The sequence below is a fragment of the Salmo salar genome, chromosome 15, assembly GCF_965601325.2.
Source record: "Salmo salar chromosome 15, fSalSal1, whole genome shotgun sequence".
Classification (NCBI taxonomy): Eukaryota; Metazoa; Chordata; class Actinopteri; order Salmoniformes; family Salmonidae; genus Salmo; species Salmo salar.
In genome coordinates this window covers 49,954,832-49,981,550 of record NC_138305.1, presented here as the reverse complement: position 1 = coordinate 49,981,550, position 26,719 = coordinate 49,954,832, and the positions used below count along the sequence as shown (strand labels likewise).

Genomic DNA, 26,719 nt, shown 5'->3' with positions numbered 1-26,719 from the left:
TCGTAAATGGGTCTTCCAAATGGACAAGGACCCCAAGCACACTTCCAAAGTTGTAGCAAAATGGCTTAAGGACAACAAAGTCAAGGTATTAGTGGCCATCACAAATCCCTGACCTCAATCCTATAGAAAATGTGTGGGCAGAACTGAAAATGCATGTGCGATCAAGGAGGCCTACAACCTTGACTAAGTTACACCAACTCTGTCAGGAGGAATGGGCCAAAATTCACCCAACTTATTGTGGGAAGCTTGTGGAAGGCTACCCGAAACGTTTGACCAAGTTAAACAATTTAAAGACAATGCTACCAAATACTAATTGAGTGTATGTAAACTTCTGACCCACTGGGAATGTGATGAAATAAATAAAAGCTGAAAAAATATTATCTCAACTATGACGTTTCACATTCTTATAATAAAGTGATGATCCTAATTGACCGAAGACAGGGATTTTTTACTAGAATTAAATGTCAGGAATTGTGAAAAACTGAGTTTAAATGTATTTGGCTAAGGTGTATGTAAACTTCTGACTTCAACTGTGCATGCTGTCTGTTATCTGCCTGGTAAAGTTTAAACCGGGATCAATCCGTGAAGTGTCTGCAGTTGTGAGGCCAGTTGGACGTACTGCCAAATGTTCTAAAACTACGTTGATGCGGCATGATGGTAGAGAAATTAACATTCAATTCTCGCAACACTTCTGGTGGACATTTCAGCAGTCAGCATGCCAATTACACGCTCTCTCAAAACTTGAGAAATATGTGGCATTGTGTTGTGTGACAAAACGGCACATTTTAGTGGCCTTTTATTGTCCCCAGCACATGGTGCACCTGTGCAATGATCATGCTGTTTAATCTGCTTCTTAATGGGAGAAAGGAGAAATGCTCACTAACATGGATGTAAACAAATGTGTGCACAAAATTTGAGAGATATACGATTTTTGTGCATATGGAACATTTCTGTGATCATTTATTTCAGCTCGTGAAACATGGGACCAACACTTTACATGTTGCGTTTATATTTTTGTTTAGTATTTTCAAACCCTAGAGCCAAGATTGGTAATTTGACTGTATTATATGAGCTCGTTTGCGCTGAGGTGGGAGAGGTGGTAATATCTGAAGTGTGTCCTTAAAAGTGCGCCAAAGTGCCAATTTCCAGTATGCGCCTGGTGGGGATATTTAAGAGCAACTGAAAGCTGGTCCTAGTGGTAACACGCTTGGTTATGGGATGGATTTTGACAGCGGACGCGCAGCCAGCCGTGACGCACGTTAACCCATATGCACATGGAACAAGAGCTCCAGTATGTGCTTTTTGTGCCTTAAACCTCGAATTTTGAATCATACAAAACAAGTGTTTTTTTCCCCCAATTTTGTTTCATTTGATTAAAAACCAAGCGTAGCCTCCCCTCTCAATGAAGGCTGTTTTGTTTTGTCATACCCAATGCATTCGCCAAGTAGTCAAGACTATCGATGAAGGGTTTGGCTTGTGTGACCGCTTTCAAATAAATCTTAATCACCAGAACTTTGTTAAAATATCACATTTGTCAGCAGCAAAACAGTGAATACATCCTGTGCAACGTCACACCTACAGTATGTAGGGTATTACAGCGCCTTTTATTATTTTGGATGTGCGTTAAAACTCCATACATGTAGGCTATATAGGACTACCCATCATGGAACGAGAGCTGAGATAATCCGGTGAAACTCATATTTAGAAACATTGAAGTTATTTTCCTGTAACAATGGCTTCGTTTCCGTTTCATTTAATAAAAAACAAGGCCTTATATTAGGCTACCCTTACCCTACTATAACGAAAGCTGTTTCAACAGCAATGTGTCGACTGAATTTTTCTTATCCCGGCCATGTATTAGCCAAAGAGCCTATCCATAAAAAAAATCTAAAATGTCTACTTGTGACTTTTGTCAATATTCACAATTCACATAGGCCTACCTGCAGTGCATAGCATACTCCATACGGCTTGTATCCATTCCCATTTCCAAAGACCAGCTCTTGTCCAGTTACCAAAGACGCGCTCCTCCAAACACAGGCTATTCAACATTTTCAGTACTATAACACTGTATCAACAGTAGGCCAAGGCTATATCTTGTTTATTGAGAACATGCCTCACACATACAATACAATTTAGCCTAGTATTTTTTATTTGAGGATAAGTGCGATGCATAAAGGCCTATACTCATTGAAGCAAATTACAACAATGTTGACTGTCAACACTCCAAAGATATTGAGCAAACAGTGGATTTTTTTGTACTGTTGCTATCACTAGTTACTGTTGCCTATTCTATTTAATAAACTGTAGTATCAATCCACAATGGAATAGGAGAGAATATTCTGTGCTCCTAGCCGAATTGGAGTTGATGACAACGCAATAATATACAGAATTTGAGAAAAATGCATGAGGTATTAAGCCATGGAAGGCCTTGATTGGCCAGTGAGCGGCCAAGCCCTCATCACACCTAAAACTTGTTTATTCATCAAAACCCAGCCTTTTCGCACTTCTGCCAACTATTGTGTTCATAATAACTGCTGTGAAAATAGCAAAAATATTTCTGACACAGCCCTGGACCTATAGAACTATGCCAGCACTTAGATTTACCATTTGCATTAGGTTTGTTAACATAAAACCCTTAGTGTTGTCTCAAACATGAACTAGTCTTGTGATTGGGCACACCTCTTTGACCTGTGTGCCCTGAGTTAGTCCAAAAAACTTGACTGCTGACATGCAAAACATTTTGGGACTGGATTGTGGATTTTTTTCAGTGGATTTTTCCTTTAAGGCCAGGTTTCAATCTTAAGCATTACAGCCTGCTTGACGTTTAAATGACTATTCCAATTGAGCTCACATCTGCAGCGTTTACCTTGAATGAGATATCTGTGAATGTGATTAATTTGATCTTTCCATGACAGACTGACCAGGTAAATCCAGGTGAAAGCTATGATCCCTTATTGATGTCACTTGTTAAATCCACTTCAATCAGTGTAGACGAAGGGGAGGAGACCAGTTAAAGAAGGATTTTAAGCCTTGAGACAATAGAGACATGGATTGTGTATGTGTGCCATTCAGAGGGTGAATGGGCAAGACAAAAGATTTAAATGTATTTGAACAGGGTATGGTAGTAGGTGCCAGGTGTACCGGTTTGTGTCAAGAACTGCAACGCTGCTGGGTTTTTCATGCTCAACAGTTTCCCGTATGTATCAAGAATGGTCCATCACCCAAAGGACATCCAGCCAACTTGACACAACTGTGTGAAGCATTGGAGTCAACATTGGCTAGCATCCCTGTGGAACGCTTTCGACATCTTATAGAGTCCATGCCCAGACAAACTGAGTCTGTTCTGAGGGCAAAAGGGGGGGGCGCAACTCAATATTAGGAAGGTGTTCCTAATGTTTGGTATACTCTGTGTATATTTAAATGCAACTACGTGTGAAATTCTCCACTTTTTTCATCCAGCAGGTGTTTAAAAATCACACATGAAAATGTGCACAAACTGGCTCTTAAACATTTCTATCATTTCAACAGTTTTTACAGAGAAATGTTCACATATAAACAAGACATTAAATGAAATGTAAATGAAGGGGTTGAGAATGTCAATAGCTTGAGCCAAGTCATGTCTACTACATATATAAAGGATGTCACGCTGCTTGCTTAGCGAGTACCGCTTGCCCTTGATCGACTCATATCGAGACTTCCAACTCAGGACCTCTGACCCGCAAACACACGTGACCTCCCTCCTGAAGTGTTCTAACCCGTCGCACTATTGAAAAGGTCTTTTCCAATGGCGCAAGGAGTGACACTTCAGGTTAAGCAGTGAGTTTTACAGTTCTCCCATTTGCTACACATAGACAGATAATCAAAGGGTGCATCTCAATAGTTTGAAGCCATCCCTACTATAGCTTGGGTACTTTATGATAGGGAAGGACTAGAAAAGCAAACAAGCTTGAGCTACCATTACATTACCAATACACAGGTGGTGCAAATATGGCTGGCATAGAATAAGGCGATGGTACTGTATCAGAGTCTCACAATGCTTGAGGGTTGGGACGGTACTGGCCAAGCGTTCCATCTACAGCTTTGTTCAGTCCAGTCATGTTGAAAGGGAATCAAAAGAGTACCAACAAATGGTAGCTAAGGGCTAGGATTCAGTCATTGTCTTTCAACAGGTGGCGCCACTCCTACTTCTTCGACTGTTAGTCCCTCTACCGATCAGTGCAAACAAAAGTTACGCTATCTGATGTAAGACAATGGGGTTCCGTTTGAAACAACCACAGCCTAGGCGCATAATCACTGTATTTCAGAAAGTATTGAATTTAGCAATATGTCCCTGCTTTTTCCACCACTAGGTTGTATATTGTTTATACCTATCCAATGGTTTCAGATCTACAAGTGCCTGGGGGTTAGGGGTTAGGCATTGTTAAATTGAAGCCTGGGCCTTGGTGCACCATACATGCCCACTGCCCCGCCCTCTGTTGTGGCAAGGGTGTGAACTATGAAGCCTAGTCAGACTTGCGACTGGTTAGCCAGGGTTTTTGTCCCCCTTCAGTCGGCGGACGAGCTTCTCGCTGCTCCGTCGGATGGAGGCGCGCAGCTTACTGAAGGAGCTGCTTCTCTTCAGGGAGCCACGGTCATCCTACGGGGAGAGAGAGCAAGGGAGGGTTACACACACATCCTCACCCACATGTACGCATGCAACTGCTCATACACATGTATGTATGCACATGCTCACACACAACACACGCACATGCTCGTACAGACACAAACACACACACACACCAGTGGGGGCTGCTGAGGGGAGGACGGCTCATAGTAATGGCTGAAACGGAGTGAATGGAATGGCATCAAACCACGAGCCCGTCCTCCCCAATTAAGGTGCCACCAACCTCCTGTGGCACATACTTACACACACAAACACACATATACACACACACAGGCCCAATTGTCTGTATACATGTACATATACACTCATGCATACTCTGGGTAGGGCTATACAGTCACACTGTAGGCAATCAACTGCAGCACATACTTTTATAGACTAAGTGTTTACACAGGCTGCCCAATTCTGATATTTTTTCCAATAATTGGTCTTTTGACCAATCACATCAGATCTTTTTCACAGCTGATCAAAAGACCAATTAGTGAAAAACAGATCAGAATTTCCCTGCCTTTGTAAACACAGCTTAAGCAGGACGATCTGGATTTAAACCAAATAGCAAAATTAGAGCAGTTGAAGGGAGAGCAGCTCATAGTAGAGCTGGAATGGAATGAACGAAATGAATGTCTTTGATACCGTTATTAATTCTGTTCCAGCCATTACAATGAGCCCAACAAGCCACCGCTGTCTTCACTGACATTTTCGACTTCTCCCTGACTGAGTCTGTAATACCTACACTACCGTTCAAAAGTTTGGGGTCACTTAGAAATGTCCTTGTTTTTGAAAGAAAAGCACATTTTTTGTCCATTAAAATAACATCAAATTGATCAGAAATACAGTGTAGACATTGTTAATGTTGTAAATGAGTATTGTAGCTGGAAACGGCTGATTTTCAATGAAATATCTACATAGGCGTACAGAGGCCCATTATCAGCAACCATCACTCCTGTGTTTCAATGGCACGTTGTGTTAGCTAATCCAAGTTTATTAATTTAAAAGGCTAATTGAGCATTAGAAAGGCCTTTGCAATTATGTTAGCACAGCTGAAAACTGTTGTGCTGATTAAAGAAGCAATAAAACTGGCCTTCTTTAAACTAGTTGAGTATCTGGCGCATCAGCATTTATGGGTTCGATTACAGGTTCAAAATGGCCAGAAACAAAGAACTTTATTCTGAAACTAGTCAGTCAATTCTTGTTCTGAGAAATGAAGGCTATTCCATGCAAGAAATTGCCAAGAAACTGAAGATCTCGTACAACACTGTGTACTACTCCCTTCACAGAACAGCGCAAACTGGCTCTAACCAGAATAGAAAGAGGAGTGGGAGGCCCCGGTGTACAACTGAGCAAGAGGACAAGTACATTAGAGTGTCTAGTTTGAGAAACAGATGCTTCACAAGTCCTCAACTGGCAGCTTCATTAAATAGTACCCGCAAAACACCAGTCTCAACGTCAACAGTGAAGAGGTGACTCCGGGATGCTGGACTTCTAGGCAGAGTTGCATAAAAAAGCCATATCTCAGACTGGCATATAAAAATAAAAGATTAAGATGGGCAAAAGCACACAGACACTGGACAGAGGAACTCTGCCTAGAAGGCCAGCACAGCTCATAGTAATAAATGGCTGGAATAGATTGAATGGAATGGTATCAAACATGTGTTTGATGTGTTTGACACCAATCCATTTATTCCATTCCAGCCATTACTATAAGCTGCCTTTCCTCACCACGAAGTTGAACTTTTGACGGACAAAAACGGACAATTGATGATGAATGCATATATCCGATTCCATCCTTGCTCATGAGTCTCTGTAGCCGTAGCCTGAGCGGAAGAGAGCTGTGCTCTTCCTCACCCCATTCCATTCCAGACTGAGGCGGACCTCCTCTCCCCCGTGTAGGCCACTGTCGTACTTCACTGTGATCACCTCAGAGGTCAGGCTCTCACTACTGCTGCATTGGATCTCCATGGCCGTACTGTTGCTGGAAGCCTCGGCAGCTAGAACACTCCACTTCTGGCCCTATACACACACACACACACAGATGAACCCATGATTGCATGAGCAGGCCTAAACGCAAAAGCATGCATACACACGAATGCACAAACACACACACATCACATGAACACATACAACATGGAAACACACAGCAATACTACTAAGTGTGGGAGGATAAACACATCCTGGCCATTCTCTGGCCAGGTATTTGCTAAACCTTCACATTTCATTGGTATTAATAAGTCACTTGTGGGTGAACTCGTTTCCTACTTGTAAGTGGTTACGGTTGTATGTATATGATCATTCCTCACAATCAAATGCCGACCGCATTATCTCCCAAAAGAACTCTCCTCCGTTATTGTCACAGCCGTGTATATCGCCTCGTAAGCGGATACCAAGATGGCCATCAAGGAACTTCACTGGACTTTAAGCAAACTGGAAACCATATATCCTGAGGCAGCATTTATTGTAGCTGGGGATTTTAACAAAGGTTATTTGAGAACAAGGCTACCTAAATTCGATCAGCATATCTATTGCAGTCCATGAGCGAGTAACGCTCGACCCTTGCTACTCTAACTTCCGTGATGCATACAAGACCCTGCCCCACCCTCTTTTGGCAAATCTAACCATGATTCCATCTTGTTTCTCCCCTCCTATAGGCAGAAACTAAAACAGGAAGCGCCCGTGCTTAGGTCAATCCAATGCTGGTCTGACCAATCGGATTCCATGCTTCAAGATTGCTTTGGTCACGTGGACTGGGATATGTTCCGGGTAGCCTCAGAAAACAACACTGACGTATACGCTAACTCGTGAGCGAGTTTATAAGGAAGGGTATAGGAGATGTTGTACCCACTGTGACTATTAAAACCTTCCGTAACCAGAAACCGTGGATTGATGGCAGCATTCGCGCAAAACTGAAAGCACGTACCACCGCATTTAACCATGGCAAGGCAACACAGAATATGGCCGAATACAAACAGTGTAGTTATTCCCTCCGGATTACAAAAAGAAAACCAGCCCCGTCGCGGACATCGATGTCTTGCTTCCAGACAAATTAAACAACTTCTTTGCGTGCTTTGAGGACAATACAGTGCCACCGACGCGAACCGCTACCAAAGACTGTGGGCTCTCCTTCTTCGTGGCCGACGTGATTAAAACATTTAAACGTGTTAACCCTCGCAAGGCTGCCGGCCCAGACGGCATTACTTGCCGCGTCCTCAGAGCATGCGCAGACCAGCTGGCTGGTGTGTTTACGGACATATTCAATCATTCCCTATCCCAGTCTGCTGTCCCCACATGCTTCAAGATGGCTTTCTTGGGAACAGGAACAATGGAGGCCAAGGTAACTGAACTAAATGACCATCGCCCCGTCGCACTCACTTCTGTCATCATGAAGTGCTTTGAAAGACTAGTCAAGGATCATATCACCTCATCTGTCACCCTAGACGCACTTAAATTTGCTCACCACCCCAATAGGTACACAGACGATGCAATCACCATCACACTACACACTGCCATAACCCATCTGGACAAGAGGAATACCTATGTAAGATTGCTGTCCATTGACTACAGCTCAGCATTCAACAAACCCTCCAAACTCATCATCAAGCTTGAGTCCCTGGGTCTTGACCCCTGCCTGTGCAACTGGATCCTGGACTTCCTGACGGGCCGCCCCCAGGTGGTGAAGGTAGGAAAACAACATCTCCACTCCGCTGATCCTCAACACTGGGGCCCCACAAGGGTGCGTTCTCAGCCCCCTCCTGTACTCCATGTTCACCCATGACTGCATGGCCATGCACGCCTCCAACTCAATCATAAAGTTTGCAGACAACACAACAGTGGTAGGCATGATTACCAACAACGATGAGACAGGAAGGCAAAAAGATCCTCAAGGACAATAACCAAGCGAGCCACTGCCTGTTCATCCCACTTCCATCCAAAAGGCGAGGTCAGTACAGGTGCATCAAAGCTGGGACAGAGAGATTTAAAAACAGCTCCTATCTCAAGGCCATCAGATTGTTAAACAGCCATCACTAACACAGAGAGGCGGCTGCCTACCTACAGACTTGATATCATTGGCCACTTTAATAAATGGAACACTAGTCACTTTAATAATGCCACTTTAAGAATGTTTACATATCTCGCATTACTTATCTCATAGTGTAGTATACAGTATACAGTATATACATATCTTTCTATACTATCTATTGCATCTTAGCCGCTCTGTCACTGCTCATTCATGTATTTTATACTTATATATTCTTATCCCATTCCTTTACTAGATTGTGTGTATTAGGTTTTGTTGTGGAATTTGTTAGATATTAGGTTTTGTTGTGGAATTGTTAGATATTACCTGTTAGATACTGCTGCACTGTTGGATCTAGACGCATAAGCATTTTGCTACACTCGCAATAACATCTGCTAACCATATGTATGTGACCAATAAAATTTGATTTGATCTATATAGGAATTTTATACAATACATACTGTACTGAACACTTGCCTTTTTTAAATCAAAACTGTAAAAATTAATAATACAAGTTAAATAAAACAATTATATTAAGTTAATAAAATATATATATTTTAAAATGCAGACTGGACCCACTTGGTTAGGGGTGTGAATGGCCGCCGCCTCCACTGTCTCTGCTGCCTTCAGTTTGCCCTGCCGCCTGTAGAGGGCTCCCAAGTTCCTCAGGGTGCTGGTAATGGTGGCACTGCACAGGGTCAAAGGTCAGGGGTTGTGTAAGCCAGGTAATATTCATTAGTGTACACCGTAGCAAAACTTTTTGCAACAGAAAACTAAAACAAGTCCTTCTTGTTGGACAATTTCAGGTATTCCTTCCCCGTTTCAGCCTGTTTTCTTTCATTTCATGCCTAATATGACCCTAATGGAGTAGGACGAATTTGCCCGGATTTAGGCACAGATCTAGGATCAGCATTTCCGCCCCAAATCCTTACCTTAACCATAAGGAGGGAGAATGAGAAACTGACCTTACATCAGTGACTCAAGGGGCAAATTCAGCATACTCAGTCAGAAATCTACTGGATCTTTTTTTTCTTCTTTTTTTTACTAGGCAAGTCAGTTAAGAACAAATTCTTATTTACAATGACGACCTACCAAAAGGCAAAAGGCCTCCTGCGGGGACGGGGGCTGGGATTAAAAATAAAAATAAATAAAATAAAAATATAGGACAAAACACACATCACGACAAGAGAGACAACACAACACTACATAAAGAGAGACCTAAGACAACAACATAGCATGGCAGCAACACATGACAACAACATGGTACCAACACAACATGGCAAAAGCACAACATGGTAGCAGCACAAAACAAGGTACAAACATTCTTGGGCACAGACAACAACACAAAGACAAAAATACGATCTAGGATCGGCGTTCTTGGTAAAGTTGCCTCTAGATGCTGACCTTGAGTCAGTTTAGTATTTTCCCCACTAATGGTTAAGGTTGATATTAGGGGAGGGGAAGCTGATCCTAGAGCTGTACCTAGTGGAAACGTAACCCGGAGCATGGAGATGACTGACCTGTCCACTTTGCGAGTTCTGTCCCAGCTGCCTTGATCTCCTATAGACAGGCCTTCTCTCTGTCTGCCCTGAAGAGCACACATTTAAAGATTGTCAACAGGAGAATGGTGAACAATGGCTCAGTTGGTTGGAGCATTGGTTGCTGTGCAGGTTATAGTTCAGTATGGGCAGATTTTTTACTATGGTTGTAGTAGGTGAAATGAGATTTGATCAAATTTGTGGGGCTGAGGTTGCTCACCTGTTCCTCCCTCTCCTCTGCCTGCATCCAGATGGACTTGACCTCCCCTGTATCGACAGATAAATACACAGACAGACAGACAAGTTAACTGGTGTAATGGAACCAATAGAATAGCCCCAAAAGTGCAAACCCACCCATCCAGCATGCAGGTTAAGCGAAACACAGCACACCTCAAGGATTTGAAAGAGTTAAAGTACTATTTCAACCCAGGTATGGCTGGGAACTAGAGGAAATTTCCAGACTGTTTTCACAATAAAAACTTGAACGGAAGATGTAAATGATGGGTCCTTACCATTTGTATAGCCACTTGCCTTCTTGTGGGCATGGGTTAGGATCTCTTTGTACAGCACCTCTGCTTGTTTAAACTTCCCCTGCTTTAGGTAACAGGAGGCCTAAGAGAGGAAGGGAGATACTTTTGTATATATAGTGTATGTGGACATCCCTTTAAATTAGTGGATTCGGCTATTTCAGCCACACCTGTTGCTGACAGGTGTATAAAATCGAGCACACAGCCATGAAATCTCCATAGACAAACATTGGCAGTAGAATGGCCCCACTGACGAGCTCAGTGACTTTCAACGTGGCATCGTCATAGGATGCCACCTTTCCAACAAGTCAGTTCGTCAAATTTCTTCTCTGCTAGAGCTGCCCTGGTCAACTGTAAGTGCTGTTATTGTGAATTGGAAATGTGAGGAGCAACAACGGCTCAGCCTTGAAGTGGTAGGCCACACAAACTCACAGAATGGGACCGCCAAGTTCTGAAGAGCGCAGCGCATAGAAATCGTCTGTCCTCAGTTGCAACACTCATTACTGAGTTCCAAATTTGCTTCTGGAAGCAATGTCACCACAATAACTGTTTCTTCAGGAGCTTCATGAAGTGGGTTTCCATGGCCGGGCAGCTGCATAGAAGCTTAAGATCACCATGCGCAATGCCAAGCGTCAGCTGGAGTGGTGTAGAGCTCGTCGCCATTGGACTCTGGAGCAGTGGAAAAGCGTTTTCTGGTTTGGGCTAGGCCCCTTAGTTCCAGTGAAGGGAAATCTTAACGCTACAGCATACAATGACATTCTAGATGATTCTGTGCTTCCAACTTTGTGGCAACAGTTTGGGGAAGGCCCTTTTCTGTTTCAGCATGACAATGCCCCCATGCACAAATTGAGGTCCATGCAGAAATGGTTTGTCAAGATCAGTGAGGAAGAACTTCACTGTCCTGCACAGAGCCCTGACCTTAACCCCATCGAATACCTTTGGGATGAATTGGAATGCCGACTGCGAGCCAGGCCTAATCGCCCAACATCAGTGCCCGACCTCACTAATGGTATTGTGGCTAAATGGAAGCAAGTCCCCGTAGTAATGTTCCAACATCTAGTGGAAAACCTTCCCAGAAGAGTGGAGGCTGTTATAGCAGCAAAAGGACCAACTCCATCTAAATGCCCATGATTTTGGAATGAGATGTTCGATGAGCAGGTGTCCACATACTTTTGGTCATGTAGTGTATCATTAAGACATCATGAGTGGAAATAACGACATTCCAAACATATGACAAGGAAACCAATTCTATACAAATACTTCATTTTTTATGTCAATCCAATCAATCAATCAAATGTATTTTATACGGCCCTTTTTACATCGGCAATTGTCACAAAGTGCTTTACAGATACCCAATTGTTATGTTCCTGTGCATTTATCAACAGACTATTGACTTGACAGTGATGTACCAGTCAATGAGAGGCTCTATGAAATACAGGTCAGTTGAATTACTAGAACCTTCATTTAGGCACAATCCATAAACACCCATTAGCCCCTACCCTCTAGGCACATCTATAGATCTGAAAGGGATGGATACTGTAGATGTAAGCAATACGGCTGATCTCTGATTGGCTACGTGGACATCCACCATATGGCTTATTATACTAATCCAATCTTTTCACATCTGTACAATGTCCAAGAGGGTAGAGGCTAGGGGTTGTTTGGAAACGGCCATGGTCTTTCAAAATGGAGTACTAGCCCAGGCACCAGGCAGATTCAGTGAGCTGCTCTGTTTGGGACTAGATGCTAGTGTCCCGGTATTTTCCTTTCATCATTCCAGCACACTTCTATCAACTGTGGCGGATGCTTAACCAAGCCAGACCATTAAAACTCAGCTCAATAGTCTGAAAAGGATACCAGTCTCTCACCAGCTTGTTCTTGGTTTTAGCCATGTTGGGGTCATCGGGGCTAAGCCTGGTCTGGTAGATGTCCAGGGCCCGTTGGTAGTGCTGCTCCACCTCTCCATACTTCCCCTGGTTCTGGCACAGCAAGGCCAGGTTGTTCAGCTGCTTGGCCACGTCAGGATGCTCCTTACCCAGTATCTAAATCAACAGGGGTTAGGAGTTTAGTTTAGGGTAGGATGAGCTATTTAGATAAACGCAGACACACAGGCACACACACCGTTTACATAGAAATTTTTGTCATTTAGGAGACACTCTTATCCAGAGCGACTTACAGTTACTGCATTCATCTTAAGATTGCTAGGTGGTAAAACCAAATATTTAAGTCATAGTAAGTACATAAAGTACATTACATTTCCTCAATAAATTTGAGAGCAGGTCAGTGCTAGCAGAAAAAATTATACATTGAGTGTACAAAACATTAGGAACTGCTCTTTTCATGACATAGACTGACCAGGTGAATCCAGGTGAACGCTATGATCCCTTATTGATGTCACCTGTTAAATCCATGTTTTATTATAATTTTATGCATGCACGCACGCACGCACGCACGCACGCACACACACACACAAACACACACACACACACAGTGACCCACCTTCTCCCTAATCTCCAGCGCTCGTTTACACAGTTGCTCGGCGTCTTTGTACCTCCCACTCTTCCCATAAAGCACAGCCAGGTTGTTGAGTGTAGCGGCCACCTGAGAGGAGGGTAGGGGACATTAGCCACAGGGTCAGTGACACTCACACAGCCGCTAGGTCAATGACAGCTACACTGACTAGTAGCTGTCAGCCTTAGGATTGGAAGGGGAAGCAGGTATGGAAGCAACACAACAGTGGGGTCAGGGACAAACAAGCACAAACACAAAGTGATGGTCATACACTCACATAGACACAAAATGATGGTCATACACACATATAGACACAAAGTGATGGTCGTACACTCACATAGACACAAAGTGATGGTCGTACACTCACATAGACACAAAGTGATGGTCGTACACTCACATAGACACAAAGTGATGGTCATACACTCACCGCCGGGTGGTCCCTGCCAAGGGTCCTCTCCCGTACCGCCAGCGAGTCGTTGAGAAGGTTTGCTGCCTCTTTGCACTTATTCTGGTCCCTGGAAGGAGAGGGGTGGAGGGCCTGGTTACTAGGGTATCGCCACGGCAACCTCAGGGTAAAACCAGGGTTAGGGTTGCCAGAGCTTGGCTGTTTTCAACAACAACAATGGTCCCCATCATGTGAGAAGAGTAACTGACTATTTATCATGTTAAACCCGAATGCTTTCACTGTCAAACATTAGGCTGGGATTGGGCTGCAGAGTTGGTGGATCGTGCTTTGAATTAAATGGTGTGGCTGGCAGGTAGGATTTCCACACTAAATCATACAGACAGAAGAAAAAAACTAACATTTGGGCCTGGCAGCTATTCCAAAAAGGCGGAGCCCATGTCCTTATAAACTTCCTGCATCATAATGTGCTTCAACACTGACATTTGACACCTGATCTTTTTACTCTATTGGCAGCCACTGCTTCTTTGAAGTTTAGAACCTGCTAGCCCATTGCCAACTGTGGGAAAGCCAGGTGCCCCCTACATGAGGAATGCATAAAACTGGATCAATTACTTAGCTCATGTCAACTGTTGTCTATTCTAAAGTAACATAATCCTAAATTGATGGTACCATAACGTTGACCAATTGGTTTTGGAAAAAATAAGAAAATATTCATATTTATATTTAGTCATATATGATTGGAAGACCATAAGAGCACTCATTGAAAGGATACATAACTTCAATGTAGTAAAGACAATAGGCCTATGCTGTCATCACTATGATATGTTTTATGTTCTCTGATCAGATTATTTTCATTACAAACACTATCCCGTCTTACTCTTATCAAACTGGTGGAACAATATCTGATCGGAGAACATAACTGAATATAACGCAGGATCGTTCCTGTGGTCCGTCATCATCTTCTCCGACATCCCGCGGGGCTCACCTGTAGACCAGGGCCAGAATGTTAAGCATGGTGGCCACGTCTGGGTGCTCGTGTCCGGAGGTCTTCTCCAGGTCCTCCAGGGCCTGTTTGCAGAGAGGCACGGCCACCTCGTAGCGGCCCTGCGAGGCGTACTGGATCACCAGGTTGTGGAGCGTACGCAGACGGTCTGGAATCTCGTAGCCACCCTGGTTGGCGGCAGCCATCGCCACATTGCTACTGTGCTGCTGAACTGAAGGGAATATGGAGTCTACCTTATTTAATGACATAGAAACTGTAACCATTATCGCCACGGCTAGTTTACTAGCTAGTAATACTAGCTTGCTAGCTGCTAGCTTCTAATACATGCAACAAATAATTTGCGCCACTGACAAAATAATACCACCAACACCATTACAACAATTAGTAATTGTACTGTTGTCGTTAGGGGAATAAAAGTTTATTTTGTTTTTATTTTGTGACTATCATTGCCGTTACTGTTAGTGTTTCACTGTGCCAGAGAATGTTTGAAAGCTACATAGTAGGCCATTCTGATACTGCAGATGATTCTAGATTAGATTACGGTAATAATCCCGGTCTCTAATCCCCTGCCCACCCAGTGCTTACTGCCATGGCCCTGGTTCTCCTCTTCGTCATTGTGGAAGAGGTCATCCAGTGTCTCCTTGCTGGAATCCATCTCTTCCTGGTGAGTAAAGCTAGGGTTGTATTATCCCTATCATTAGCACACACACAGCTAACAATAATTGTTCCTAGAACATGAGGTAAAGTTCCCACTCCTGTCTGACTTGAGAAGAAAGCCCAACAAAACTTTATGAGAACATATCAGGTGATTCATGTTCTGGATACATTGACAATGTGGAAGAAAAACGTCCCTATTCATGTCATCACCCTGCAATTTTTGGACTGTCCTGGAATGGTTTTGGGAGAAAATAAATTGTTAGAGATGCTAAAATGCTATCTGTAACATTGATTAATTGTTCTGGGAACCAAAAGTTGTTGGCTTGGCAGGCATTCACACATTCTGTGGCACTGTTGAACCCATGCTTGTCTCCAAAAGTCTCCTCTTTAGTACCTTGACAGAAACTCTGGCTTCTTCTGTACCTTCTGTTATAGCGTGGATCCCATTGCTGCCACCAAAAACCATTAATCATATTGTCTGACCTACATTTGAGTATAAAGTTCTCAAACATGATCTAGGAAATGTTGCCCTGCTTGCAGGGACTTAAATCCCAATGGCTCCCGAGTGGTGCAGCGGTCTAAGGCACAGCATCTCAGTGCAAGAGGTGTCAGTGCAATCCCTGGTTCAAATCCAGGCTGTATCACATCTGGCTGTGATTGGGAGTCCCAGAGGTGTGTTATCTGGGTTTGGCCTGGGTGGGTTTGGCCTGGGTAGGCTGTCATTGTAAATAAGAATTTGTTCTTAACTGACTTGCCAAGTTAAATAAAGTTTTTTTGTATTTTTTTAAATTAATGCTGAGAGAGCAAGTTTATACTAGTCTAGCAATATATACGTATTTCTTTTTTACAATTCCTGATGGCTAAATGGGGTGTATTAATGCCTGTAAGTTTGTTTTTGATCTGATAAAATGTATTTATGTTTTACTTGAAACCACTTGAAAATCTCTAAATAAACTATGATGAAAAAAAAGAGAATCCTAATGTGGTGCTGTGGCGGTGACTATTGACTCACGGGGGATGAAAGGTCATCGCCGTCGTCGTCATATCGCCGGAGGCAGCTCATGAACTCCAGGTGCTTCCTCTCCTCCTCCAGCTGCGCCACACTCTGCTCGCTCTCCTGCAGCCTCCACTGTGCCCCTGCCAGCTCGTCCCGCAGCCACTGGTTCTCCTGGCACAGCTGCCTCACCTGAGCACGCAGCTTCTGCTTCTCCGCCTCCACCATGCTAAGGTGGGCCGACAGGGCCAGCAAGACCTGGGGAAGGGGAGGTAGGAAAATAATTATTGGAAAAGACAATATGGCCGCCAGTCCACCCATCACACTTGCATGGGAATGTCCGTTCTCGTAATTCTATTTCTATGGGGGAAAACTCAGATAGGCCTTTAACCTGAAACTGCATAGGTTTTTCTTAGGGTGCCATGTCTTGCCTTATGGTTTATTCAAGACAACTGGGAACTCAGAAAAAAAGAGGTCAAATCATGACATCGGGGATCTTTAGGTCGGAAAGTCGGTGCTCTAGAAAGAGCCCCGAGTTCCTGAGTTGAAATTCAGAGTTGGAAGACCGTTCAAAACTATTTTTCCCACTTGGAGCTAGTTTTTTTAGAGTTCCTAGTTGTCTTGAACGCACTGAAGTCGGAAGTCAGAGATTTTTGAGTTCCGAGTTCCCAGTAGTTGTGAATGCTGCATTACTGTGGCTGATAGCAAGCAAGTGTCATTTGACCTCCCATGACATGACCTCAACCCCAACTTGATACATACTGACAAGACTATGCTAATTGCTCTAAGCTAAAGAAAGCTTACTCCAGCTGCCACAAGCAGTACCCTTAACCTCTGACCTTGGTCAGGTCCATCAGGCAAAACAGAAGTGAAACAGGAAACATAGTGGCTAGCTACAAATTGAAAAACTCTTTCTCCTCCTCACAAATGTTAAGCTAGACAAAGAATGAGAAACAGATATTCTTGATCCAAAATCTGAGCGCAGTCTCACACGTGATTTTGACTAAGAGACTGAAACATGAACTTAAGAGTTTTGGCATATAATGTACCATAGACATCTGACCTGCACATCACCCACATAGGCTGCTACAGCCACAATGTGTTTGTGCATTTTTTATTCCTGCCACATGTATAACCATAACAATCGAATAAAGAGTTTTACTTTTCTACACAAGAGATTGCCTTCAAATGTCAAGAAAGTTTCTGTCCTGCAGATATTTATTACATCAGCAGCATCTGTTCTTCATCTGCAAATTGCAATGATTACAATTCAATGTATCTGACCTGCGCTTCGCCCAGCCCAAGCTCTAGGGTGTCCAGCGAGTGGCGGATGGCCCTGGCCTTCTCCTGGGCAGGACTGGGCTCCTCGTGGTTCTGGCTCCCCTCCACCTCCAGGCAGTGCAGGCTCCCCAGTAGGCCCTCCAGGAGAGAGTGGTGCTCTAGTCTCAGGGCCTCCATCCCCTGGATCACCTGCCTGGTCTGGCCCAGCATCTCCTCCTGGGTTGTCTTACGATCGCCCAAGACCCTCTGCGGTGCCACCAAGGCGGGTGCGTTTTCATACATCCTGGGGAGGGATGGAGGGTGGGGAAGAGAGGACATGGAGAAAAAAAGAGGGATTAGGTCCTAATTCAATTAAATTAGAAATAGATTGTGTAGTAGAAGAACCCCATTTTCTCTGGGCTTCGAGGGCTGCAGCACTGCTGGTTTTCATCCTTCCCCTCTTATCTGGGACTAATCCTGACCTGGGACACCAGGTAAGTGGAATCTGTGGGAAATCCATGTCATTTATCAATTAATTACCTACAGATGCAGTATTTTATGCACACTGCACAGCATGTTGCACTCACCTGGGTAAAAATCTGTGAGAGAAAGGCAGACACAAAATCATTTCATTTCCTGGTGATGAGGAGGATGTGTGGCATTTGTTATTTCAATGTAATGCAGTCAAATATTTTTCCCAATGTGATTTGGACCCAGGAGAGTGCAGCATGCTATACTGTGACGCGCCCCCCCAAAAAGACCGCATCGCTGAGAGAAAAGAAAGTAGTAGTGCTCTGGACCTTGAGGTTTGGATTTGAATACCCCTGATGTAAAACAGTTGGCTGTTAGTGCTGTACATGATCAATCCAGGAAGCAACGTTATCACACACCAAGTGTAATGTGCAGTGGTTATTCTACTGTCTTCTTTATGTTCCCCTTGCGTTGTCAATCAATAAAATTATATTCTCTTGGCTGCGAGAACACACAAATTAATCCTAAACGTGTTAACAAGAGCAGGGTATTTAGTTGAACTTGAAAACAGCAATATTTTGTTAAACCTACCTTAAGCTGAGAATTGGGAGACAGAGAGACGCTGATCCTAATCCTGTGTTGATGTGAGGCACTGTAAGCACAATGAAGTAGTGTGATGAAAGATTTGTCCACAGCTTAGCCACACCCTATGAGTAAGACAGCAAACTAAAATGGCACTAACACACACCCAATTAAATACAGTATTTGGATCGGCAATGAAACATTGTGCATATACTAATACAACACACAGACACACACATTCAGGCACAAGCAGACAAACACACACACACACTCTCTCTCTCTCTCTCTCTCTCTCTCTGTCTCTCTCTCAATCTTAGAGCCATGGACTCTCACTCACAAACTCCCACAGAGTCCCAAACTCGTCATCTCAAGCTCACCCCGGTCTCGTTCTCAGCTAAAATTAGATATTCCCATAGTACCCTGACCCCCTGCAGAGGGGTCGCTGGCTAAACCCAAGGAATGCTTTTGTGAATGGGCACCGTGGACGGGCCACAACAATGGCCTGACCCAGCCATTATACAACCCCTCCCAGTATGATTTAGGGGCAGAGGTTTGAGTCCATCATAATAGGGGGGTGCTGCTACAGACCTTTCATAAGAGGAGGGATGTGCAGTCTGCAAATGAAATGTTGTCCTATTTGATTACCGTGGATGGAATATATTGTTATTCATTGTCCTATAAGATCAGTGGAATATAGTGAAAGACATACCTGAGACATTATTGATTAATATACACCCTGTATGACTTATGGGACCAATGGAAGTAAATATGAGATAACACATATTGAAGCCAATCCATACACATCATTAAAAAAAATTATGCATGTGAATATCCTAATGTGGATATCTGTGATATAAATACACATAGAGCTATCATAATTTATAGATGTTGTGACATCCCACAGCCACAGTATCCTGGTGCTGCTCTGTGCCAGAATGTTAGCGGAAGTCCATTGTAAGAGTCATGGTGGCTAATAGATAACATTGTCTTCTCTGTTTCTAGGCTATAGCCTATTAGTCACCAAAACAAAGAGTGCCATGCCAACTGTTACTAGGACAGCTGGACACCGCCTTTTGAATGAGTGGGAGTGCTCCTGGGCTTGAGGCACAGTGGAGGGCCCGAGCTACCTACCGTGTGACGTTCAAGGCAACTGCCTTCGAGAGAAAAGCTCTGTGCATACTCAGACTATACAGCTGATGTACAACGCATTTGACACAATGGTTGCGATATAACGGATACAGTATGTTAGTTACACAACATAACGTTTGTCAGTCTTGAACTAAGGCATGAGAATAGCATGCTATTCACCCGCTATTCGTTTTGGGTGGGGATGGAATCAATGCGGAGCTGTGTCTACAGAATAAGGTCTAGCGAACATACCGGTTCAAAGTGAAAAAATAATCTACTTCCGATAGAAATTACACCATTCTCCATGCACTGTCATTTACAAGTTGATACGAGCTAGGTAATAAATGAGTAATCCGTTTGGATAAGGGAATGTGAAACCAGTCATATGGCAGCAAACTGAAGCAGTAAAGTTTATGAAATCCTGTGCCATTATGCAGAATTTAAATTGTATGGCCTTTTAACTTGCAGGGATGGGCATTCTCGAATGTCTTTATTATAGGCTACCCTGACTTTCTCTCTCTCCTATTTATATCATGTTAAATGTCAGTATTGACAATCAGTAGGCTAATAACCAAACACATTAAACTGCCAATTTACTGTTAGTTCACTTCAGTTGGTATAGCCTACATCATTATTCCATATTGTTTCATTTACCTTCATTTGCTTCCTCTGTAAACGCCGTCATGGCCATGTGCTTGTTGCTGAGGATCATTAGTAACAGTTGATAATATATAAAAAATAAATGTAGGCTAATTAAATCGTAATGGAGTGGAGCGCAGACCAAGCCGTAACAGTTTGAAACCGACCCATGGCGCAATACTAGGCCGAGTCATCAGACAGTTTCATAGATAGTGCAGGCAATAGACCAGGGAATAGGCTACTATTGTACACTATTCCCCCTATTATAATTATGTGTACAATAATCTTCCAACCTTAACATAGGTTGAAGAACTGAATGTGTCAATTTCTTTCATGAGTAAAAGCTCTCCAAACAGGTTTTTATGATTCATAAATACCTTCCTAAACCTAAATAATCTACATCATTTCTTCTCTACCAATTGGTGCTATAACAGAGACGAACATGCATATATTTAGACGGTTTTCTTTAATTGATCCCTAATATTCTGAACCTGTACTCTCAATATATTCTAGTGTGTCGACAAAATTCAAACTAAAAGGTGCACCGCATTAAAAGGGATGGTTTAAGCTAAATATACTGAAAACCCCATTGAATTAATCATCTGTTGGCCAGGAAGTGGGAGGGTTTTCAGAGGTTGAATGAAATGTATTCAGAACGCTCTGCAGAAACACCTGCAGAGCCAAATAAGGTAAGTCTGAATACCAAATACTGAGAAGTGCGTAGGAAAGGCATACATTCTTAAATCGGGATTGGGCCCTTATACATTTCATACGAGCTACAAAATACTTTAAACTGGAGGAGAGATTGTCGCTGCCTGAGTCTAAAGCTCTGATAGAAGAACATGTCATTGACCATTGTAATTGTTTTTAATGTATTGTATTGTGCTCTTGTGTTATGTGTACACGCTTACTACTTGCTGCTGACATCTCGCCAGGTGATCCTCACAAAACCTCAAGGGTATTTTCCTGGTTAAATAAAGATTAAATAAAATAAGAAAATATACATATGCCCATCAGGGGCACACTTAGTGTCTTGTCTCACATCTTTGTACTGGTTTCATTCTGTACGCCTCGAATGAACAATGAAGGTCAATTGTTTATATTAATTCGCTCATTTGGTGAAACAGCACAAATATAATTTAGGTTAGTACAATCATAGTGTGGCACTTAGATCACTACTATGTGTTGGCCTAAAGACAGTTATTCGACTCATACAAAAGGGTACACCAATTGTATTTGAGGTGGTTGAATGAATGGAGTGACAGGGATTGAATCAGACCTGCTACATTACTAAACACACAAATATTCACCAACCTCGTTTCGAGGAGATAGCTTTCCCACAAATCATTCCTTATTCACTGTGCACTTTTTAGTAACCTTGTTCAATATTGAACAAAGATTCTGATTTCTGGTTCTCAACCCACTCTTTCTCCCCAATGGTACAGAATAAATGGAACTCACAAGTAGATGCATGCATTACACAGGAAGTCACAGCAAGTTATTATGAAAAGTCATGTGAATATATTTTTTTATGTTGGGGAGGGGGTTCATTTTTTTATGACACTTCAAGTCTTTACTACTGTCAAACAAATTATATTATATATATTATATGTCCAGGTTCCAATGTGAATAATATAAACTGTACACAGGTGCCTTGACACCTTACCTAACCAATAATGTTCCTAACTCAATGAACATGCAAAGAAAACAGTGGTGAAAGAGATCTTTACCACTGTTGTTCACTGTAAGCATCTCCTAAAAAGGTACTTCTGCCAGGAAGCTACTAGAATGTAGAGAAGAGCTCTCCAATCCTGTTCCTGCAGAGATACCATCCAGTAGGTTTTCACTCCAACCCCAATCTAGCTCACCTGATTCTAATAATTAGCTAGTTGATAAGCTGAACCAGGTTTGTTACAACTGGGGTCGGAGTGAAAACATACAGGAGGGTAGCTCTCAGGAACAGGGTTGGAAACCCCTGATGTAGGCTATGTGCTGTATACTATATAGTCTATTTGCAATGTCAATGAAATACTTGTAATATAATGGTGGCAAATAGAAAGGCACATTTTGGCCTTCATCTCTGCATATAAAACAGGGATGAAGACTTTTTTAACTGAATTGAAAAATACTTGGTTATTTGAATTGTAATGTGGTCTGTGTGTAGTTTGTGTAGGAGTCAGGTGCAGGACAGCAGATATGAGTAAATAAACGTAATTTACTCAAAAATAGACAAATATAATACAATAAAGCGAGCCCACATAACGGACCATCTTACATACAATTACTCACAAACAAACATGGGGGAACAGAGGGTAAATAATGAACAAGTAATTGGGGGATTGAAACCAGGTGTGTAAGACAAAGACAAAACAAATGGAAAATGAAAAGTGGATCGGCGATGGCTAGAAGGCCGGTGACGTTGACCGCCGAACGCTGCCCGAACAAGGAGAGGGACCGACTTCGGCGGAAGTCGTGACATGAATAGATCTATATGTATCTTTCTATTTGTATATTATTGTCAGAATAATATTTCCTGTATCAGATATTGATACTTTTAAAATATGGTAATACTTTATCCAGGTATAATGGTTTATAACTTGTTACACAGTTGAAGTCGGAGGTTTACATACACCTTAGCCAAATACATTTAAACTCAGTTTTTCATAATTCCTGACATTTAATCCGAGTAAGAATTCCCTGTCTTAGGTCAGTTAGGATCACTACTTTATTTTAAGAATGTGAAATGTCAGAATAATAGTAGAGAATGATTTATTTAAGCTTTAATGTCTTTCATCACATTCCCAGTGGGTCAGAAGTTTACATACACTCAATTAGTATTTGGTAGCATTGCCTTAAAATTGTTTAACTTGGGTCAAACTTTTCAGGTAGCCTTCCACAAGCTTCCCACAATTAGTTGGGTCAATTTTGGCCCATTCCTCCTGACAGAGCTGGTGTAACTGGGTCAGGTTTGTAGGCCTCCTTGCTTGCACACACTTTTTCAGTTCTGCCCACATATTTTCTATAGGATTGAGGTCAGGGCATTGTGATGGCCACTCCAATACCTTGACTTTGTTGTCCTTAAACCATTTTGTCACAACTTCGGAAGTATGCTTGGGGTTCACTGTCCATGTGGAAGACCCATTTGCAACCAAGCTTTAACTTCCTGACTGATGTCTTGAGATGTTTCTTCAGTATATCCACATCATTTTTCATCCTCATGATGCCATCTATTTTGTGAAGTGCACCAGTCCCTCCTGCTGTCACGTCCTGACCATAGTAAGAGGTTATTTTCTATGGTAGAGTAGGTCAGGGCGTGACAGGGGGTGTTTTGTGTATTTCTATGTTTTGTATTTCTAAGTTCTAGTTTTTCTATTTCTATGTTGTTGTTTTTTGGGTTGATCTCCAATTGGAGGCAGCTGGTCCTCGTTGTCTCTAATTGGAGATCATATTTAAGTAGGGGTTTTTCTTCCTGGGTTTTGTGCGTTATTATATTTTGATTAGTGTTTGTTTCTCTCTGCGTCACGGTTTGTTGTTTTGTCAATTCAGTTATATTTATGTATTGCAAAGTTTCACGGATTAAATAAAAATGTGGAACTACAACCACGCTGCACTTTGGTCTGCTCCTTTCGACAGCCGTGACACCTGCAGCAAAGCACCCCCACAACATGATGATGCCACCCCCATCCTTCACGGTTGGGATGGTGTTTTTCGGCTTGCAAGCCTCCCCCTGTTTCCTCCAAACATAACGATGGTCATTATGGCCAAAAGGTTCTATTTTTGTTTCATCAGAACAGAGGACATTTCTCCAAAAAGTATGATCTTTGTCCCCATGTGCAGTTGCAAACTGTTGTCTGGCTTTTTTAAGGCAGTTTTGGAGCAGTGGCTTCTTCCTTGCTGAGCGGCCTTTCAGGTTATGTCGATATAGAACTCGTTTTACTGTGGATATGGATACTTTTGTACCTGTTTCCTCCAGCATCTTCACAAGGTCCTTTGCTGTTGTTCTGGGATTGATTTGCACTTTTCGCACCAAATTCATCTCTAGGAGACAGAACGCATCTCCTTCCTGAGCGGTATTGTAGCGGGGTGCGTAATTGGCGGCAGAGAAGTCAGGCGCAAGAGAGCAGAACTGGGTAATAACCGGAGATTTATTAAGCAAAACCAACGGCATCCAGAACAACAAGATAAATGGGCACAAAATAACCCGTTGTGCTCTAACGAGGAACGTGCACAAGCACTACAATAAACAATCCCACACAAAGACATGGGGGGGAACAGAGGGTTAAATACACAACAAGTAAATGAGGGAATTGAAACCAGGTGTGGAAACACAAGACAAAACAAATGAAAAGTGGATCGACGATGGCTAGAATACCGGCGACGCCGAGCGCCACCCAAACAAGGAGAGGACCCGACTTCGGCGGAAGTAGTGACAGGTATGACGGCTGCGTGCTCCCATGGTGTTTATACTTGCGTACTATTGTTTGTACAGATGAACATGGTGCCTTCAGGCGTTTGAAAATTGCTCCCAAAGATGAACCAGACTTGTGGAGGTCTACAATTTTTTTCTGAGGTCTTGGCTGATTTCTTTTTATTTTCCCATGATGTCAAGCAAAGAGGCACTGAGTTTGAAGGTAGGCCTTGAAATACATGCACTGGTACACCTCCAATTGACTCAAATGATGTCAATTCGCCTATCAGAAGCTTCTAAAGACATTACATAATTTTCTGGAATTTTCCAAGCTGTTTAAAGGCACAGTCAACTTAGTGTATGTAAACTTCTTACCCACTGGAATTGTGATTCAGTGAATTATAAGTGAAATAATCTGTCTGTAAACAATTGTTGGAAAAATGACTTGTCATGCACAAAGTAGATGTCCTAACCAACTTGCCAAAACTATAGTTTGTTAACAAGAAATTTGTGGTGGTTGAAAAATATTGAGTTTTATGACTCCAACCTAAGTGTATGTAAACGTCCGACTTCAAATGTAATGTCTTATAACAAGGCTTGCGTTGTGTCTCTCGATGAATACATTTCTCATCCAAACTGGCTGTTACTTAGCAGATCATTATGAGATTGATTATAAGTCATTATAAAGTGGTCATAATATGTTGCTCCTGAGAAGTAGGCATTATAATGCATTATTATGCATTATACCTGAATGCTTACTGAAAATATTTGTGTCATTTTATTTCTAGGGAATTTCATGCACATCATAAAATAATGAGCGGACGAACGTCTAGCTTCATCGAGACCACTACAAACTGTATAGGCGCAAACACATTCACATAACGACGTGAGTTACCGGTACGCCAAAGTAGCCTACATTCACTTACTTCTAAATGTGGAGTGGCTTCCTTTCGACTGAAGACACGGAGTATCGTCGGTTTTGTCTCTTTGACATCGATTTAGTTCTGTGGAAAACATCCAATCGATAGCGTATATCGCCCGGCAAACTCCGGCTACGTGCTCAAATTTGCCCTGGATTCAAAGTGCACACAAACTCAGCCCTGTATTTTCCCCCCCCCCTCTGCCCTCTTGGCCAGATCTCACTCATAAAAGAGGTATTCTCTTTTATGATGGGACTTCCTGGATAAATAGGGGTAAAAACAAAATAGATATTTTTTAAACGCACTCCTTGTTATTCCATACCACATTCAAGTAGGTTAAAAAAGAGCAATGTTCCATCTGCCTATTTGCTGTTCATTGTTGCATTAAACATGAATTGTCCCTGTGGCATAATCTTGTGGGTGATAGAAGTATCTGTGTTCCTTATGGAGATTCCTTCTTCACTCAAAGCTCCACTCCTCAAACACCTATATTAAAAAAAACTCAGGAAATACAGCACTCACCTGATCTGTACAGGGTAAAGTACATCACAGCACAGGAAAACACAGCTGACTCACATACTGGTTCATTTACTCGGTTCTCTCAGAACTCCATTGCTATTGTATGTCTAACACTGCTAAGATCCTCCAATCATACACAGGTAATACAGAGTCAGATAGTCCTATTACAGGAAGTAAAACTCATTTAGCTCTGTGCTACCGGTGTCTATTTGCCCGATGTGTTCAACAAAGGACTTATGTACTGTATATACACTGAGTTTAAAAAAACATTAGGAACACCTTCCTAATTGAGTTGCCCCCCTTTTGCCCTCAGAACAGCTTCAATTCGTCAGGACATGGACTCTACAAGGTGTCGAAAGGGTTCCACAAGGATGCTGGCCCATGTTGACTCCAATGCTTCCCACAGTTGTGTCAGGTTGGCCATTCTTGATACACACATTGAGAGTGAAAAACCCAGCAGTGTTGCAATTTTTGACACACTCAA

At 42.6% G+C, this 26,719-nt stretch overlaps 1 protein-coding gene across 2 annotated transcripts; it reads right to left on the bottom strand.

Moving 5' to 3' along the window:
* Window positions 1–2,082: 2,082 nt before the first annotated feature.
* LOC106571706 (kinesin light chain 1) lies at window positions 2,083–26,118 on the bottom strand. 2 transcript variants are annotated; one of them, XM_014145083.3, is made up of 15 exons: window positions 25,723–26,118; window positions 18,631–18,691; window positions 17,593–17,872; window positions 16,327–16,566; window positions 15,243–15,318; window positions 14,640–14,868; window positions 13,676–13,763; window positions 13,237–13,338; window positions 12,606–12,779; window positions 10,723–10,822; window positions 10,431–10,477; window positions 10,193–10,260; window positions 9,252–9,360; window positions 6,506–6,670; window positions 2,083–4,636 (listed from the first exon to the last, which is right to left on the bottom strand). In XM_014145083.3, exons 1-15 carry the CDS (start codon window positions 25,811–25,813, stop codon window positions 4,523–4,525), a joined length of 1,944 nt encoding a protein of 647 aa, XP_014000558.3. In that variant the 5' UTR covers window positions 25,814–26,118; the 3' UTR covers window positions 2,083–4,522. The 2 variants fall into 2 exon arrangements, with proteins under 2 accessions (XP_014000558.3, XP_014000559.1); XM_014145084.3 differs by lacking the exon at window positions 25,723–26,118 and adding an exon at window positions 20,404–20,558.
* Window positions 26,119–26,719: the final 601 nt, after the last annotated feature.

Bases quoted from the DNA above. Each gene is read 5' to 3' on its own strand.
- LOC106571706 (XM_014145083.3), bottom strand. From the start codon at position 25,813: ATGTTTTCCACAGAACTAAATCGATGTCAAAGAGACAAAACCGACGAT. The intron at 10,478-10,722 runs GTAAGGACCCAT...CTGTCGATACAG, and splicing joins GGCAAGTGGCTATACAAATG to GGGAGGTCAAGTCCATCTGG. The intron at 4,637-6,505 runs GTGAGGAAGAGC...CTCTCCCCGTAG, and splicing joins TCAGTCTGGAATGGAATGGG to GATGACCGTGGCTCCCTGAA.